This window comes from Neofelis nebulosa, chromosome 1, assembly GCF_028018385.1.
Source record: "Neofelis nebulosa isolate mNeoNeb1 chromosome 1, mNeoNeb1.pri, whole genome shotgun sequence".
Classification (NCBI taxonomy): domain Eukaryota; kingdom Metazoa; phylum Chordata; class Mammalia; order Carnivora; family Felidae; genus Neofelis; species Neofelis nebulosa.
The window spans coordinates 228,855,632-228,875,233 of NC_080782.1; the positions used below are offsets into that span (position 1 = coordinate 228,855,632).

Here is a 19,602-nt window from a genome sequence, read left to right on the forward strand (position 1 = left end):
GCAGGGGAGGGGCAGAGAGAGATCGAGAGAGAGTGTGAATCCCAAGCAGGCTCTGCAGGGTTAGCGCAGAGCCTGACATGGGTCGAACTCACAAAATTGTGAGATCATGACCTGAGCCGAAATTAAGAGTCAGATGCTTAACCAGCTGAGCCATCCAAGCCACCCCTAATTTTGATAGATTTTGCTAATTTCCCCTCCCCAAGGACTGTACTCTTCAGCACTCCCACCAGCAGTGTAGGAGACCCATTTCCTCATAGCCTCATCCACAGAGAAGCTGATCAGTCTTTCTGTATTTTGGCAGTCTGATCGATGAGAAATGGTGTATTGGAATATCTTAATTTGTATTGATTTTATTATGAGTGATGTGTATCTGCTTAAGGATTCCTTGAATTTTGTTTTCTGTGTGTTGTCTGTTCTTGTACTTTGTCCACTTTTTATGACTGGGTCACTAATCTTCTCAATTTCCAGGAGCTCTTTATATATTAGGACATTGGCCCATTATCAGAGATAGAAATTGTAAATACTTTGTTCCGTTTGTCTTTGGGTTTTACTTATAAATGGCTTCCCCCTTCCCATAGAAGTTTTTGTTTTGTTTTTAATGTTTTATATTTTAAGTGAAGTTCTCTTAGTTCTCTTAGGCACTTTTATTTTCAAATTATTTTATATTATGAGGTCTGAGTTAGCTTGCTGTTAAGTTCTTAGAATGAGTGCATTGAGCTTTGACAATTTGAGTGTTGGCCCTAGCTCACATAACAGCTATTAAATTAGCAAAATACAGGTATTTCTATGTTCCCCATTTCCATTCAGATGGAATAGATTTTTCTGTGTGTATATATTTCTACTTGCTTTACTTGATTTCTATCAAAACCAATTTATTTGGATGTATCCTTACCAATTGAGTCATTTAACAAATCTTTTAAATCTTACTGAGTACACCATGTGCATACTCTTATTAAGGGGTTGATAGCTATATGAAGGAACCCTGTAATCTCATCAGTTTAAATATGAGTTGATAAATGCTCTATTGGAGATATGTTGGTATTTAAACCTTATTTACCAGTGAGACCTTACATAAGACCAGTATAGTTTTCAGCTTCATGGCAGTTATGATACTGTGTATAAAATATCCTGATAGCTATGTTGGGTGGAAATAATCTCATTAATTATAACTAGTGTTTGTTGGCTTAATATTTTATTAAATAATGCTTATCATTTTTCCCCTTAGTATTTTACTGTTTTACATTTTGAAATATTTTTACTATTTAGACCAAAGATACTTCAAGTGAAGAAGTTAATCTGAGTCACATTGTACCCTATGAGCCAGGTTCAGAAGACAAAGCAAAGGAATTACCCGAATGGAGTGAGAAAGTGGCTCAAAATATTTTGTCAGGTATTACAGTAATGCTAACTTTTTCCCCATATAATGTGAAATGTTTGGAATCCATAAGTGACTACTTAGAAAGGTAATTTTGTATTTGGGTTCTAAATGATCATTTTTAAATACCTGAAAGGAACTAGTGTCTTAGAACATCACCTATTATCCTATAGGTGTAAGTTTCTTCTTGCTTTTTTTCTGTTTCACTTTTGGGAAAATTGATAGTGAAAAACTTCAGGAATCCCCAAACTCTTAGGACAACTCTGAACATAAAATTAGTTATTCTCCTTTCCTCTTTGAAATTCTCCCTTAATCCTTTTCTTTTCTCCCCTTCCCTCTTACTCCAAAAAATGATAAGATATTCATCCATCTTTGGAAGCAAACCAGCACTCCCTAACCACATAGTAGTGGAGGTATTAAAGATCTGAGGATTACAGCCAAGCTTTTTGGGATGTAGGCCCTACTATTTAATTTTGGTTAGAAAGGGCATCAGATCAATTATTTTACAATTTTTTAAAGGCTTATTTATATATATATATATATATATATATATATATATATATATATATATATTTACATATATTTGTATATAATATATACATGCATTTATATATATGTTAGATATATTTATGTGTTTATGTATTTATATATTTATTTTGGGGAGAAAGAGAGTGCAGGGGAGGGGCAGAGAGAGAGGGAAACAGAATCCCAAGCAGGCTCAGCTAGTCAGTGCAGAGCTGATTTGGGGCTCGAACTCACAAACTGTGAGATCATGACCTGAGCCTAAATCAAGAGTCAGACACTTAAGTGACTGAGTCACCTAGGTGCCCCAGATCAGTTATTTTAAAACCAGAATTATCATTACTGACATAGATCTTTTCACTTTTATTGGTTAACATTTTAGCTTTTCAACTATAGTAGCTCAGATTTAGACATTCTAATTTATTTTTAAAAAACATTACCAGTCACTAGTTAGCCAAATTCATGACCCTGTAAAGGGATCTTGACCAGTCATTTAAAAGACTGTCAATACAGACTTCCATGTCTGGACTAAAACCCCATTAAAATAATAAAGGTGTCTAAAGCAGAAAAAAACCTTCAACATGAAAAACCAACAAGCTAAAATAAGGAAAAATTAATTAGCTAGGAGCTAACAAAATATTTTGCCTGGTGTCAGAGAGCTGCTAGAGGTAAGAAAAGACAGCCAGAATTTTCAATTATAGTTTTTAACAGTTAAAATTGATCCTTGAAAAAAGATTTTCAAAGAAGTTATAAAGAAAAACCTTCACTCTTACTACCCTGCCCCATAACTTTACAGGTTGCTAGGCTATTAGGTCAGTATTCAGAAAACTTGCCTATATTCACACATAGGTAGATAACTAATTTCAAAGGTTATAAACTTTTTAAAATTTATACCTCTATTTATAGTAAATAGTAAATAGTTCTATTTACTATTGCTGTGTGACAAACCATTCCAAACTTAATGGCATGAAACAACAATTTGTTTATGCTTAGGATAACTGTGGACCAGGTATTCCAGAAGGTCACAGCAGAGATTGCTTAGATCTGCTCTATGAGGTCAGGACCTTAGCTAGGAAGACTCAAAGGCTGACTAGTGACTCAGTATCTGGGGTCTGGAATCATCCAAAGGCTCCTTCACTCACAAATCTGGCATCTGGATTGGAAAAGCTCAAAATCTAGGACTGCCAAATAGAGTGCCTAGACATGGTCTCCATGTGGTTTAACTTCTTCACAGCTTGGCAGCCTTAAGCCAGTTTGGCTTCTACATGGTAGCTCAGGGTTCGAAGCGTATATGATATAGCAAACAGCTAGAGGCTGCATACTCTTCCTGACATATTCTTGGAAATTTCTAGTATCACTCATCACAAGAAAGTAACAAACCTGCTCAAATTGAAGGGATTGTAACAGAGACCCCACTTCTCAATGGGAGGAATGTCAAGGTCATGTTAAAAGAACATGTAGAACGGGAAATACTATTTTGACCATCTTTGGAAAGTATAACATGTCACAGAGTCTTAGACCTCCAAAGATTTCACACACTGATTCTATTCAGAGAGGTAGAGCATCCTTAGTATCAGCTAATTCTGGGCAGAGATCTCTTTAGAGATTTCAGAAAAACTCTCAGCAGTGCATCATTTGAGAATGAGCAAAAACTACATTATGGTAACGCAAAGAGGCCTACTTTACTGCTTGAGACTTCAGCAGGTGTTAGTAACACTTTTCATCTTATTCCCTCAGAATTCTAGAAATATCTCTAATAGTTGGTTACATTAAAACTAACTGCCAATCAGAGTATATATCTCTTTATGTGCTTTTTAGTAGATAGAATGAAAACCCACCACCTCACCAAATACTTAAAAGTATAAGTAGCAGAGAGGTGCAGAAAATACCCAAGATTTATTCCAGAGGAAAATAATCTGATCTGTCAAGCTACTATTTCTTCCTGATTTGTGCAGGCTCTATACAAAGATAAGTAATCAGGGATCTAAACTGAGCTCAGTTTAGCCCATGATTGATACCTGTCCACTGTCAGAGAATCAGTTAAGATCAGTAAAAGCTACAGTCTTAGGTTTTATGAATATAAAAGGTGAAAAAATATGAACTGCTTAAAAATTATCTGTGTAGAATATTGGCTTGAGGAGCCTAGAATTACTTTTAATAAGGCAACTGCCAAACATCTTAGATGGAGTAGAGTTTAGTAAGCTAATTTGGAAGGAGGTAGAGGATATATGACAATGGGCTGATTAGAACCCCCCTCCATTATGTTAGATTTGAGTGAGATCATTTTAAGTCATCTGCCAACTTCTCATTTATTCAGCAGACATTCATTGCCTGCTGTATCTCAACATTAAATGGGTGCAAATAACGTGAACATTTATAGAATAAATTTATATCTGGCACTACACATGCCATTTAAAAGATCTTAGTAGCTACCAATAAAACATTACATTTCTTGATCTTCTGTTGCAGTCTTTTCAGTTTTAACATATTATCTCTGTTATGTGCTCTTCCATGGGGATAGCTTCTTTATAATTTGATCTAGTGTTTCTCTTTATCAGTCCTGTGACTTTTCTTTTATCTCATTTCCATTTATTCTTCTCAGTCATCAATGGACTCTGTCCCTCTTGCTTGTTTCATTGCAGGAGTATAGAGCTTTCCTTTTTCATTATCATTTGTTTTATGATTTCTCAGTCTTCAAGTTCAGCTGGTTTTTTACTTCTTGTATCTTTTCAACTTGTGAGTTAACTTTAAAAATACATGTTTTTGGTTTTTGTTCTTTGGTTTTTTTTGGTTTGTTTTGTTTTTTAGTAGAGGTCTTTAATCTCTTTATTGTTATGGGAACTCTTGGCTGAAAGCTTTTTCCCTGGGTTGAGACCTGGTCCTTCCCCAAGGGTAGGATGGTGGGGGTAGGGTTTGAGTTAGATGGATGTGTTGACTAAAACAAAAACAGAAGTACCACAATTTTTGTAATCAGTCACCACTTTACTTTTCATTGTCAGCCTTTTTAAACAAACAGGATTTTCACATGACATTGGGTACCTGCTCACTCATAGGTGAAAGTAATTATGTAAAAGCTATGCCACAGACCTTGGTACAATATACTTAAGTATTTTATATGTCCAAGCTCATTGTTTCAGGGTATAGCCAAAAAGGAAATATTTAAAATTGTAAGCTCTCCAAGGCAGGGTGACACTTTATTCTTCCTCTTAGGGGCAACTATTCTCTTTGTATATTTTTTCTTGCTTTTCCCATTTCATTCCCACTTCTCCTTTCCCTGCATGTGTGCAGGGCCTTTTCGCTAGAGCAGTCTGTACTGTGCCGCTTTCTCTCTCTTTTTTCATTCATTCTGCAGGAAGCATTGAGCAAAACAAAGTGCTAGGGCCTGTTCTCATGACAAATGTCTAAACCATCTAGGCTTCCCAAGTTTTCTTCTTACATCTTTTCTTCTCATGAATTTTTTTGAGTATTCTTTTGTCTTTGTTATTCAGGTTTATGATATAAGCTAAAAGGTGCTGAGATCGTGGGGTTTGGGTTTGAGGGAGGAACAGGTCTCCCTGCCTTATGCCTTTAGTCTAAAGCAAGCGAAGAGTTCTTCTGCCTTGGTGTTTGAGATATAGGTGTATTGGTTTCCAGCTTGCATTACTTGCGTCTAAACCCCTCAGTACTTCATGGGCGAAAAGTGGTACCTGGACCAAGGCAAGAAGAACAAGCATACCTGGGTCCTCAAGCCAAATACCATCTTAATGGTACCAACTCAAAATTAGTTCCTAACAATAGTAACAGTGTGGTTAAGGACATGGAGAGATACCTACAAGTTATAGTGGCAGCATAGAGTGATATAGAACTCTGTTATTGAGTGATCTATGGCCTAAGTACTGAAAGATGAATTTACTTAGAAAAGATGTGTATTCCAGGCAGAAAACTATAAGTATAAAGTTGGCTTGAAAGTTCATGGCATCTTTGGGATCTAAACATTGAATTCCTTGTTTTGTTTTGTTTTGTTTTTTTCCTGTTGGTAAGTTATTAAAAGGTTTACAGGTGTAATCAACTCTAATTGTGCAATTTAAAATTTTCCTATAAAAAGGTGCTTCCTGGGTGAGCTGGGGTTTGGTCAAAGGTGCTGAATTTACTGGGAAAGCAATCCAGAAAGGCGCTTCTAAACTCCGTGAACGGATTCAACCAGAAGAAAAACCAGTGGAAGTTAGTCCAGCTGTGACCAGGGGACTTTATATAGCAAAGCAGGCTACAGGAGGAGCAGCAAAAGTCAGTCAATTCCTGGGTAAAGTAACTTTGGAAGACTTTCCTTTCAGTTAAATTAAAAATGGTCTCTTAATCTGGGTTAATCTAAATGCACATTTATGTGGTTTAACCTTAAGAGTAAAGGATTAGGATGAAGCTGTTTCACCTTGCTATTCATCGTGGGATCTGTAGCAGCATCAACCTGAGAGCCTTAGAAATACTAAGGCTCAAATACGTTAGAAATACTAATACCCAAATGTATTTCAGGTACTTGGCACACATTACCAATTCAGCATCTGCATTTTTACAAGATTCCTAGGTGATTTTTATTTGTATATTAAAGTTTGAGAAACATCGGTTAAAGGGTTGTTTTGCTGGGTCAGAGAGGGAAGTGTCTGTACCTTTGAAAAGGAATGGCTCTGAATGTATTGGCTATCCTTGAATATGATACATTCTTTTAAGGACAGCTCACTGTGTCATAGCTGAGGGTCAAGTGGAGGGATGTATTATTTCAGTTAAGTAGATTCAGTGATTCTGGTGTTCGCCTTCCCAAGCCATATGCTTCTCGTTCCTGCTCCTTTGAGAATCATAGCCTTAAAGTTTGGTATTTTGAGATGGTCAGATCACCCCTTAATAGGTTATGATTAAATTTAGTAAGATTATCTTCTTGGGATTCAATATTCAATATTCTTTTGAATCAGATTATGGTTTTATTTTTTTATAGATTTAAATACCTTATTACTATTTCAGTAAGATATTTGTTGATAGACCATAGAAACACTCATAGCTGAAAAACATGAAAGGTGGACCTATAGCTCTTACACTGCAGCAGTCTCTGTTTTCTTTTAAGCAAATTGCCATAAAGAACATTATATTTAAGAGGCAAGGTTATAATCCTTCAGCTCTGCAAACATGTCTTTAAACCAGATAATAGCCTTTGTTTAAAACTAGCCAGCCCTTGTTCTCATCCTTATATAGAAATGGTAAATTATGCAGTAAAACAATGTTAGATGCTCATATAAGAATTTTGCTAAGTAAGAATGGTAGAATCAAGGGAAACATTTTTAAGTGTTTCTTTTCTTTTTATGGTTATGTTAGTTGATGGAGTTTGCACTGTAGCAAATTGTGTTGGAAAGGAACTAGCTCCACACGTCAAGAAGCATGGAAGCAAACTTGTTCCAGAATCTCTTAAAAAAGACAGAAATGGAAAGTCTCCTCTGGATGGTGCTATGGTCGTAGCAGCAAGTAGTGTTCAAGGTAACAATAGGCCAGAAATTTAACTAGGAAGGTCCATTTCTTTAGCTATCATTTTACTTACTTTTAAATATATTTGCAGGATTTTCAACTGTCTGGCAGGGATTGGAATGTGCAGCTAAATGTATTGTTAACAATGTTTCAGCAGAAACTGTACAAACTGTCAGATACAAGTAAGTTGACTTTTATAATTTTAATGACTAAAACTCTTACAGCATTTGTAAAAATCCAGGACAGTTAAAATGATTATGTCATTGAGTAGCTGCTAAAACAAAATTTTTTTCACTGTTTTTCTTAATAATATTTTTAGCAAATTAATAGAATTACTATGACTTTGCCTCATATTACTAATGGTTATATTTCTTCAATAATGCAGAGAATATGTTTAATTAAAAAAAAAAAGCCTGGAGTTTCTGTATACCTTATCAACTACATGTTCTTTTTTTTTTTTTTTTTTTTTTTTAGTAAATTTTGGTTTTTTTGGTTAAAAAAATTTTTTTTAAGTTTATTTATTTTGAGAGAGAGAGAGAGCATGGGAGGGGCAGAGAGGGAGGAAAAGAGAATCCCAAATAGGCTCCACACTGTCAGCACAGAGCCCAACGCGGGGCTTGAACCCAGGAACTATGAGATCATGACTTGAGCCCAAATCAAGAGTTGGGCACTTAACCGACTAAAACACACAGGTGCCCCCACTGCATGTTCTTGATGGGTGATGTTTGCCTTTAGTTTTGATGGGAAAAACTTGAATTATAATTAAACTATTATACCTTGTTAATATTAGTCCCTTCTGTTTACAAAGAATGTTAAATTCTGTCACATCTTATTTGACTCTACCAGTGCTCATTTTTATTAGAATGGACAGATGGTATGTCATCTATTTCATATATTAACAAGTGGACAAACAAAAAATGAATGATCTAAGCTGATCTGATAACTATTTTAAGGTGGACTTAAAACAGGTCTTCTGATTTGAGGTCTTTATTCTTTATAAGTCCTAGGGCAATCAAGGTCTAAAAACTAAATATAATATGAAGGACCTGAGTTGCTTTCTTAGCTTTGCATGAGTTTAAAGCCTAATACTAAATTTTTATTTAGAAAGAAAAAAGTAATATTAGTGGTGTTCTCAAATCTCAGTTATTTGTGTTAATTACCCACTCACAGCATTTGAGTTCATACTTATGTGTCAGATAGTGTGTTTGGTGCTTTTCAGTATATGTTATTTAATCTTTAACACTATCATCTCCATTTTTACAGATGAGGAAGCCAAAGTGTAGAGCTGTTAAACTTTGTTAAAGATTATACCCCTAGTAAGTAGTAGAGCTGGGGGGGTATCTTTGTGTCATGCAGTATGAAACAACAGTGGTGGACCAACCCTGCCCTTGTTGGGACATCTGTGCAAGTTCAATATCTAGAGTTACTTTCCAGCACTATCTGTCATACATTTAGATTCTCTTCCACCATAGTAAATTACCTTTTACTTAGAAAAAACTAACTTAATTTCTCCTGAGTTGATTTGATCTCCATCTGGGGCATGCATACCTTTGAGTCAAAGCAACATGACACATCATCTTACAGTTTCAATTTGACTAAAAGATTTGGCAAGGAAGATCCAGAAAAGATCTGTAATTCTTTTGGTGGAAATATAAAACCCAAGTCTTCAGTCTTATCTTTTGCTACTTGTACCATTGATCTCTAATGCTCTTTCTGTTACGGCTTTGAGGTTACTTTGATGGATCAGTCGTAATTAGAATAACAGTTTCTTGTTGCAAGAGCAGAAGAAAGTCAGAAGTGCCTTTTAGGCCAAAGTGAATTAGTTTTAGATTATCAGTATCATTTGTTAGCAGAGACAATTAGGCAGTCATGTTAGAAACATGTTAGTCATGTTAGGAAATGCTTCATTGGATTTGTCCATTTCCTACTTTAATGAAAAAAAAAAGGTTACCTAAGTACGATTAAGTGGAGCCTTATTAAAGGTTAGGGATTCACATAACTATCAAAGTTTTGGTGTAGATTTTGTATTTTTGGTCCTTAGTGAAGAGAACTTAATATGATGAGAAGGATATTTTAACAGTGACTCTGAGCTCATTTATTTCTATTATGGTACATATTGCTATTCTTTTTATCCTTTCCTCCAAAGATTCACGGAATGAAAAAACAGGTGAGAATTTAGTTAAGTAGGTTTGTATTTTTTTTTAAATAATATGTTTTTTTTTTTAATTTTTAACATTTATTTATTTTTGAGACAGAGCATGAGCGGGGAGGGGCAGAGAGCAAGGGAGACACAGAAACCAAAGCAGGCTCCAGGCTCTGAGCTGTCAGCACAGAGACTGACGTGGGGCTTGAACTCACGAACTGCGAGATCATGACTGGAGCTGAAGTTGGACACTCAACCGACTGAGCCACCCACGTGCCCCAGTAGGTTTGTATTTCTAACTGTAAGACTACTTTGGTCTTAGCAGTAATTTAATTAGAAACTTGAAAAGATGAAAGGTGCCTGGGTAGCTCAGTCGGTTAAGCGCCGACTTCGGCTCAGATCGTGATCTCACAGTTCATGAGTTCAAGCCCCATGTTGGGCTCTGTGCTGACAGCTCAGAGCCTGGAGCCTGCTTCCCATTCTATGTCTCCTCTCTCTGCCCCTCCCCCACTCACACTCTGTCTCTCTCTCTCTCTCAAAAATAAACATTAAAAAAAAAATTTTTTTTTAAAGAAAAAAAAAAAGAGGGGCGCCTGGGTGGCTTAGTCGGTTAAGTGTCCGACTTCGGCTCAGGTCATGATCTCACGGCTTGTGAGTTCGAGCCCCGCGTCGGGCTCTGTGCTGACAGCTCAGAGCCTGGAGCATGTTTCAGATTCTGTGTCTCCCTCTCTCTCTCTGACCCTCCCCCGTTCATCCTCTGTCTCTGTCTCAAAAGTAAATAAACGTTAAAAAAAAAAAAATTTATAAAAAAAATAATAAAAAAAAATAAAGAAAAAAAAAGAAACTTGGAAAGATGGAGAGGGGCAAGGGGATACAAAGCGTTTTGTGATACTTATAAATAATCTTGCCCAGAAGAAGAAAAGTTGTCTTTTAAGAGAAGAAACTGCAGGTATGAAACTAATAATAACTTAGTGATATTTATCACTGAAGAAAAGAAAGAGCTAGTTCTTAAATTTACTTCTCATTTATGTAAATTTACATTTATGAGTATAAATGTAATTTATATTTTTATATTTATAAATTTACTTTTATTTACATTTGTTTGCACTTTGAAAAAGTATTTGATGAGTAAGCATTTGTGCTTTTCTCTAATCCAACTGATGATTGCATAATATAGAAAATTTATATTCTTTTTGCCTATGATCAATTATTCTCCCAGCTTGTTTTATTTTTTTAAAAATTTTTTTTCCAACGTTTTTTATTTATTTTTGGGACAGAGAGAGACAGAGCATGAACGGGGGAGGGGCAGAGAGAGAGGGAGACACAGAATCGGAAGCAGGCTCCAGGCTCTGAGCCATCAGCCCAGAGCCCGACGCGGGGCTCGAACTCACGGACCGCGAGATCGTGACCTGGCTGAAGTCGGACGCTTAACCGACTGCGCCACCCAGGCGCCCCTCTCCCAGCTTGTTTTAAATCTGCCATAATTACATGCATTATGACAAGAAGAAAAACAAACTATATATAAACTTCCTTATCTGATTTCTGGTGTTACAAGCCAACATAGAGGATTATCTTTTAATTTAAGCGTATTTAAAAGAAGATTGTGGGACGCCTGGGTGGCTTAGTGGGTTAAGTGTCTGACTCTTGATTTCAGCCCAGGTCATGACTCACAGTTGTGAAATTGAGCCCTGCTTTGGGCTCTGCCCTGAGTGTGGCACCTGCTTAGGATTCTCTCTCTCTCAAAATAAATATTTAAAAATAAATTAAAGCAGATTATGTTGGAGAAGTATATTATTTATACTTTTGATGGTTTTGATTGTGATTTGGGACTGTGTTCACTGATGATGAGTGGTTTACTTAAGGATCTGTATAATTAATTACACTCTTAAAATTTTTAGGTAAATGTGTGGGAACTATTCATTAATACTTTTATTTTTTTCAGTTACATTAATGCTTTTGTCTTACTTTAGATTTAGGAACATCAAGACTTACAGGAACAATGAAAAGCAATAAGTAACTTCAAACCTGTTATATATAATTGCAGTATAGCATTTAGTAAATAATTCATCACTCTTCTACATAGCTTCTAAATTTCACCTTTAAGTTTCTTTTTTTCCATTTTAAATTGTTTAGAGGATGAGGCACCTGGCTGGCTCAGTTGAAAGAGTGTGCAACTCTTTGAGCCCCATGTTGAGTATAGAGGTTACTTAAAAAAAAAAAAAACTAAACTAAAAACTAAAAACCCTTGTTTAGGGGCGCCTGGGTGACGCAGTCGGTTGAGCGTCCGACTTCAGCCAGGTCACGATCTCGCGGTCCGTGAGTTCGAGCCCTGCGTCAGGCTCTGGGCTGATGGCTCAGAGCCTGGAGCCTGTTTCCGATTCTGTGTCTCCCTCTCTCTCTGCCCCTCCCCCCCCGTTCATGCTCTGTCTCTCTCTGTCCCAAAAATAAATTAAAAAAAAAAAAACGTTGAAAAAAAAAAACCCCTTGTTTAGAGGAAAATCATATAACATCAGTTAGATCCATTTTTGTTTTCCCCGCATTAAAACTTTATCTTACAATACATATTTGTGAAGAATAAGCTTAGTAAAATTGTTCTTCTGTGAGGAATTTACTCTTTTCAGGTACCATATTTTATTGGTTTGTTTAGTGAATTTTAATTAAAATTGCCTTTGGATGAAGGGGCAAATTCAAATTTATTGAAGGCAATCCCTTGGGCAGATGTCATAGTACCCAAAACCAGTCTATATAACATCTGCTCAGGAATTATTTAAGTATTTAAGGTCAGTCTTCTTTTTTTCTTGTGGTAACTGTACAAATATTTAAACATTATTATTGTGTCTTTCACTTACTTTTTTCTAAATAGTCCCAGTTCCTTTAAGAATTCTCTATATAGTATGGTTTCCAGATACTTCATTCATCAGTGTTCTTCTCAAAATACAGAACCCAGAAAAGAATGAAGTATTTCACATCTGCTGTGCCAGCTAGAATACCATGAGATTTGCCTCCCTTATTTGGTCATACTTAGCATTTGGCATACATGGCACACAAGACAAAGACTATCTGTTTAGTAGCTGTTACTTGATTAACCCATATCAAACTTGTGTTTTTTAAAAAATGAAACTTTTATTTAAAATCTGGGCCTTCCTCTTATTTTGGGGGCAGTTGATATTTGTACCTAACATTAAGAACTTTATATTGCGCTTAATTTCATCTGTTGATCTTGATCCATTATTAAGTCCTTCAGTTTGGCTTCAGATTTAGTGTATGTCATATTAGCCAGGTTTCCATTTTATGTTATCTGTAGATTTGAAAGACTTGTCTTTTTAATGTCTTAGATATTTTCCTTAAATTTTCATGGGTAAAGTCCAGTCACATGCTTACTGTAGCCTGTCCTGATTGATCTTGCTCTAAGATATGCTTATTAAGATTGGTGGGTCAGATGTCTCCAAATCTTAACAGTATTCTCATTTAGCTCACCTTTCAGTTTTATCAAACTTCTTCTCAGGGCTGTTGTCTTCCACATCCATTCATTCTAGAGTTTTACTCTATGTTCTGTCCTTTTCTACTCTTCATAGATATTACCTGTACCGTATCCATACAACCTCTCAACCTCTCAAATCTATGTTTTTTGATTAACTTTTATTGTAATCTTTAGGCTTCATAAGTCCCAACTATATAGCACTACAGCTATTCATTCACCAAGTGCTGTTGTTTCTTATATTTATTCTTTCCTCTCCAGCCTCATTGCCACTACTGTAGAATAGACCCTCATTGTTTCTCATCCATCACACAGCTTGTTTCCTAACTGGTTCCTCTGTCTGTCTCTGACACCCTTACAATTCACAATGCAACCTGAGTTAGATTTTTCTAAAATGTAATTTTGGTTATGCCATTCCCATTGGTTTCAAGATAAAGTTTAAATTCCTCAGCTTCACCTTAAACATCCTTTAGAAATTGGCCACAATGCACCAGTCTTTGATGGGTACACTAAGAAGAAGCTATTTCTATTTAAAATATTTAAGATTAATATTTTCAGGAATAGTTTTGAAGGTTGCATGTGAATTGAATTTTAGGAAGATTTGTTTGAAATTTGTTATGACTGAAATTTTGTTACAATTAGTGAAATCTAGAATCACCACCACTGTGCTGTCTTTGTAGACATTACTGAATGTGCTGGAGAAATTTCTGAAAAGTCTCATTCAAACTGTGTATTAAGTCTCAATTGACTTACTTAGAGCATTCTTTGTATTCATTTTTATTGCTCTTTAATATAAAATCTAATAAGCTGTAATTAAAGTTAACTTTTTAAAAAGTAAGAAATCAAAAATAAACATTGTCTTTTTATCAGAGATAGACTTTCTAGTTTTTAACAGTGTAGTTTGAATTTACAGTGTAGTCCGAATAAAGGAAAGAACTGAGCAGTTACTTATAAAGGAAGAGAAAAATAGATGCCTGCCAGGAATACTGGTTTTAAGGCATATTGGGAAGCAGAGATGATAGGGTGAGGATATATTAAAGGAAATAAACAGAACTGCTTAAAAGCCATTTTATAAGGTCTTTAAAAATAATTATACATTTAGTATTGTGGAGTTTTCAAAGTGCTTTAACCTACAAATCTCATTTTATGAGATGAAAGAAAAAAATTAATGAAATGTAAAGAAGCTGAGACCTCATCAAGGTCATATGGCTAGTTTTTGGCACAGTTGGTATTAGAATCTAGTTCTTTGACTGCTAGTTTGGTACTTCTCCCCAAATTAACAGGAATTCTTGCTGAAATAGAGATAGCATGGAAAAACAAGCAAAACATCAGGGTACCAACACAGACTCCTTTTTAGCACGTTATTACTAATAATGTAGCCTTTAGAATTGTGTTATATATAAAAATACTGTGAATGGGGCGCCTGGGTGGTTCAGTCAATCAAACGTCAGACTCTGGCTCAGGTTATAATCTCACGGTTTATGGATTCGAGCCCCGCATGGGGCTCTGTGCTGATAACTCAGAGCCTGGAGCCTGCTTCAGATTGTGTCTCCCTCTCTCTCTGCCCCTCCCTTGCTTGTGCTCACTCACTTTCTCTCTCTCTCTCTCAGAAATAAATAAACGTTAAAAAAAATTCTTTTTTAAATACCGTGAGTGCAGTTAGAGGTATCAAACTGCAACATTAGAATAGGGAAGTGGAAGTTCATGAATCTGGAGGATTTCCTGTATTCATAAACACTAATATGGCCAAATTCTTAGTCACACAGTCCTAGAAAAGAGCCCTAAGAGAAACCTGCTCAACCAAGAGTTATGGTCACTCTTCCAATGCTCGAATTCTTCCACCCCTTTCTTCTCATTTAACCATAACCATAACCATTGCCACCTGGTATTTGTGGGGGCTTGATTGACAGTGAGAAAGCTCCATGTCTTCTGCAACATCAGCAAGTACTATGGAATGCTGAAGGGTTGCAATAGAGACCAGCAGAAAGCAGCTAAGAAGCTTTGATGTCTGGTAACTGGTGAGAAGGCCCCAGTCAAGAGTGATATGGATGTAAGGTTTGGCACATTTTAAGTTATGCCATCCTCTGACTCCAATTATTAAAATTAGGCTAAGGATGTAATGGAATCCTCATTCAGGAACTAAGATTCACATTTTTCACCTTGAGGTTGAAAAAAAAAAAAAAAACAAGCATGAACAAGCTAGTAGGATCACAAACCACTATTCCAGGCCAAACTTACAGTAATACAGAACTTGTTAATTCAGAGGGCAGATCCAGTGTTAGTATAAAATGTCCAGATACAGGTCACAAAGCACATATGAAACTTGAGAGCATCCTGAAGAAAATTGTAAAATGTTGCCCTCTTGTTGCTTGTTTAGGCAGTTCTCTGCTAAGCAAGGAAAACTATAAAAACCTGGTATTTTAAAAAGGGAAAGAGAAAAACAATACAGTGGGATAACTTTCAGTATCCTTGTATAGGTCCTCAACTTGTATTTTCTCATAGAAATGATATTAAACACATATATTGATATTGACACATATTGACGATAATTGTCAATAATACTATTTTGTGTAGTGCCTGTATAATCTCCCAAGCATTTTGCTGTATGTTTGATGCTAAAGAAACTCTGAGATGGATAGGGCAGGAATTACTCATTTATTTATTTAACAAATATCGAATGTCAGTTTTCTCAATGCATAGGATATGTTAATACAGCAGAGTACTTTTATGATAATAGTGTTTATATTCTAGCAAGACAATAAGCAAACCAAAACAAAGAGAGTAAATAAGTTCTAGAGTATGTAGCAGGTGATAAGTTATAGAATAAGGAAGAGCAGCTTAAGGGATGCCTGGGTAGCTCAGTTGGCTAAGTGTCTGACTTTGATTTCAGCCCAGGTCATGATCTCACAGTTTGTGAGATCAAGCCCAGCGTTGGCTCTTGCCGAACATGGAATCTGCTTGGGCTTCTCTCTCTCTCCCTCTCTCTGCTCCTCCCCCGCTTGTGTGTGCCTGTTCAGTCTCTCACTCTCCCTCTTAAAATAAATAAACAATAAAAAAAAAATGAGGGAGGAGCTTTAGGGGGGATTGATTGGCCATGGGGTGGAGCATGTGGGGTAAGGCAGTTGAAATCGGCAGGATAGTTAGAATACAATACTTACCTGACTTGAAAGAAGGTGAAGCAGTTAGACATGTGAGTACCTGGTATGAGAATAGTTTAGGCAAATACCAGCCAGTACAAAGGTCATAAAGTGGCACATGTATGCTTGATGGTTCAAAGAATAGCAAAAAGGCCAGTGAGTCTGCAGCAGAGTGGAGTGGAGTGAGGGAGAAAGTGTTATACAATCTTTGCTTAAAGACAAGCTCAGATTCTGATAGTTTAAAGACGTTACCAAAGTCTGGTTAACGTAGAACTCAAAACCATTTATAGTGACTCTCGATTCTTTGTGTCCTATAGTTGTTTTCACTGAAAGTTCTCTACTATTTCCAGAAGGGGTGGATTAAAAAAAAATGACTAACAACCTTTATTATAACTTACATTTTAAAAAACTTATTTATTTTGGGTAAGAGCATGTACAAGTGGGGAGGGGACAGTGAGGGGATTAGAGAGACAGAGAGAGGGAGAGAGAAAGAGAAAGAATCCCAAACAGACTCCACACTGTCAGTGCAGAGCCTGACACGGGGCTCAAACTCCTGAACTGTGGGATTATGACCTGAGCCGAAATCAAGAGTTGGACACTTAACTGACTGAGCCACCCAGGTGCCCTGATTATAATTTACATTTTATTCTTCATCATAAACAGTCTTTATTAACATTAATCTCAGCTAGCTTGATTTTATTTTCACACAGTTTTTGCTAAAGGAGAAATAATAGCTTTGGCACAGTTTGATTTTATTTTTTACTTTGTTTTAAGTTATTAAATTGAAAAAAAATTGAAACCTAATCTTTGATTTTGCTTTTAGGAATAACATACTAATCATGTGACTTATATAATACTAAATAAGAAGGTCTTAATTTATATTTATAATGTCATTACACTTTTTTCTAATCTTTTAAAGATACGGGCATACTGCAGGAGAAGCTACACATGATGCAGTAGATTCTGCCATCAATGTTGGTGTAACTGCCTATAATATTGACAACATTGGTATCAAAGCAATGGTGAAGAAAACAGCAAAACAAACAGGACAAACCCTCCTTGAAGACTATAAAATAGTTGATAATTCTAAGGGGGGACATCAAGAAGGAAGAGGAAATGTAAACATGAAAAGGGAGAAAGGTGAGCAGACAGAGGAACGAGAGAAGAATGAGGCAAAGAAGAAAGAAAAATGATGGAAGTGCTGTGAATCACCTATACCAAAGCCTTACAAGGTGGATGCATTTTTTTTTATAGGCAAATGTGGAATTCCCCACAGATTAACCAGTATTTTAAAAATGTATTCATTCCTACAAAGTGACTGTTTCATAAGCTAAAAGCATGTATTCTACTTAAAAGGAAAGAATCTGTATTCTTGCATCTAGCTTTTACAAATATAGGATTATATAGTCTCAGTAAGTTTATTTTTCCTAAATGTGGCTAAAATATTTTTGCAGTTAAAATAAGACTAATAAAACATTTGCTTTAATAAACCTCATGAAACGTAATGTTAAGCTATTTTTGTATTTGCCGTCTTTCATAAAGCAAGGTAGGAAATTATATATTTACATAAAATTTCTCATTTAGTAACCTTAGCTTGAGTTGTACTTGGAAAGACCAACTTAAAATATTATCTCCTGGTTTTGCACTAATTGTGGATTTTTTTTTTTTTTAGGTGCTTGTCAATTTTCAGTGTGTAAGCTAGACACAAAAACTAATCCTAAACTAAAAAAGCTCTCAGATAATATTTAAAAGATTTTTTTCAATACAGGGACTAGGCTAATCATGAAAAATAAAATGAGGTTCTATAAAATTATTTGGTAGCTTGTATCTTTGTTAGGAAATGGGATGGCCTTTTTGATTTAGAATGAATACAAAGATTTTTAAGTCTTCTGGATTTAGACTGGTGTTGATCTACTAGGAACTTAGGAAATTTTGGTGTATGATTGGTGTTAAAATATGAAGTGATATCATGAGCTTAATAGGACAAAGTTGCTTTAAGAAATCATTTTACCATATCCACTTTAAGTTATTCCAAGAGGCTAAAATTTTATAAAAATACAAGCAGGATTCTTTGGATGGTAAATATATTTTTGGGATTTAGTCATTGGAATTTAGTCATTTTGGGATTTAGTTTGGGATTTAGTCATTGGAATTTTATATATTAGAAAGCCAATAAATTGTTAGAAAGAAAATGTTCTATTCATAGTCATGGTAACGAATGTGAAGGCTTTAGACTTAATCCATGGCAAGTAGGTTTAACAGTTTCCACTCTGGCAGAAGACAGGACACTTACAGACCTATAAGGTACAAATATATAAATAAGTACCTAATGGCATTTTATTTTTGTTTACAGACTTAAAATGATTGGTACTGGTGTTCATAACTATTGTCTATTCTAATATTTCTAAACATCTAATGGCTACTTAGTTTATTAGATTTTATTTGAAACTGTCTTAAAAAAATATGCTTTGTGAATAAACTTTCTGAATTGCTTGTCCTCAAATGTGTTCACAGGGTTGTATTTCGGGAACACGTAGATTGATGGATCCTTTCCCTAAGGCCAAGGATAATGTACTACTTATTAAAAGTGGAAATAAAAATGAGTTGGCATATAGCTTCCAGTTAGTCTCTGCCTTAAGTTTGAGAAGTGGGATGACAAATAGTGGAGCCTAAAGATTACAAAGTTCACTTAGACCAGAGGTCAGAAAAATTGGATTTGTGTTGTCCATTTTCCTTTATTCCGTTCTGCTTACTTGGTTGTGGGTTGCTTTTTCATATTAATGGCTAGACAGACAAAATCTTCATAAGTATAGCTTCTATATTAGAGTTTTCCAGAGAAACAGAATAGGGGAGATAAACGTGTGTGTGTGTGTGTGTGTGTGTGTGTGTGTGTGTGTGTGTGTGTGTGTATAAAGAGATTATAAGGAATTGACTCAAGAGATTATGGAGGCTGCAAATTCCCAAGATAGCCCTTCAGTGAGCTGGAGACTTAGGAGATCTAATGTGTTGTTTCAGTCCAAGTCTGAAGACCTGAGAACCAGGTGAGCTGATGGTGTAAGTTCCATTCTGAAAGCCTGTAGGCTCAAAACTCAAAAAGAGCCCATTTCAGTCTGAGTATAAAGGCCAGAAAACTAAGGATTTAAACCAAGTTCAACTAAATCAAGTTCCTTCTCAGCCTTTTTGTTCTATTCAGGTCAGTTGATTGGATGAGGTCCATTGTCTTTGGGAGGGCAATCTGATTTATTAGGTCTACTGATGGAAATGTTAATCTCATCCAGGAACACTCTCACAGATACATCCAGAATCATACTTGGCCAAGTGTGTGTACATCTTGTGGCCCAGTTAAACTGACAAAATTAACCATCACAGCTGCTTTGTAGTCCCGTTTTCACTGTATAGAGGCCCTTACCTAGTAGCTCTGCTTTGCTGTTTAGTATTCATAAGATACACCATATGAAAAACA

The 19,602-nt window shown here is 35.8% G+C and overlaps 1 protein-coding gene across 5 annotated transcripts in view; it reads left to right on the forward strand.

The window, feature by feature from the left end:
* Positions 1 to 18,753, forward strand: part of SPART (spartin) — a 92,084-nt gene extending 73,331 nt beyond the window's left edge. For 3 of the 5 annotated variants that reach the window (XM_058687349.1, XM_058687333.1, XM_058687342.1), the window contains exons 5-9: positions 1,267 to 1,390; positions 5,982 to 6,176; positions 7,235 to 7,393; positions 7,473 to 7,563; positions 17,059 to 18,753. In XM_058687349.1, coding sequence (XP_058543332.1) covers positions 1,267 to 1,390; positions 5,982 to 6,176; positions 7,235 to 7,393; positions 7,473 to 7,563; positions 17,059 to 17,332 — 843 coding nt within the window. In that variant the 3' untranslated portion in view covers positions 17,333 to 18,753. Of the gene's footprint in view, positions 1 to 1,266; positions 1,391 to 5,981; positions 6,177 to 7,234; positions 7,394 to 7,472; positions 7,564 to 11,494; positions 11,538 to 17,058 lie in introns of all 5 variants that reach the window. The other 2 variants (XM_058687360.1, XM_058687329.1) reach the window with 2 other exon arrangements.
* Positions 18,754 to 19,602: the final 849 nt, after the last annotated feature.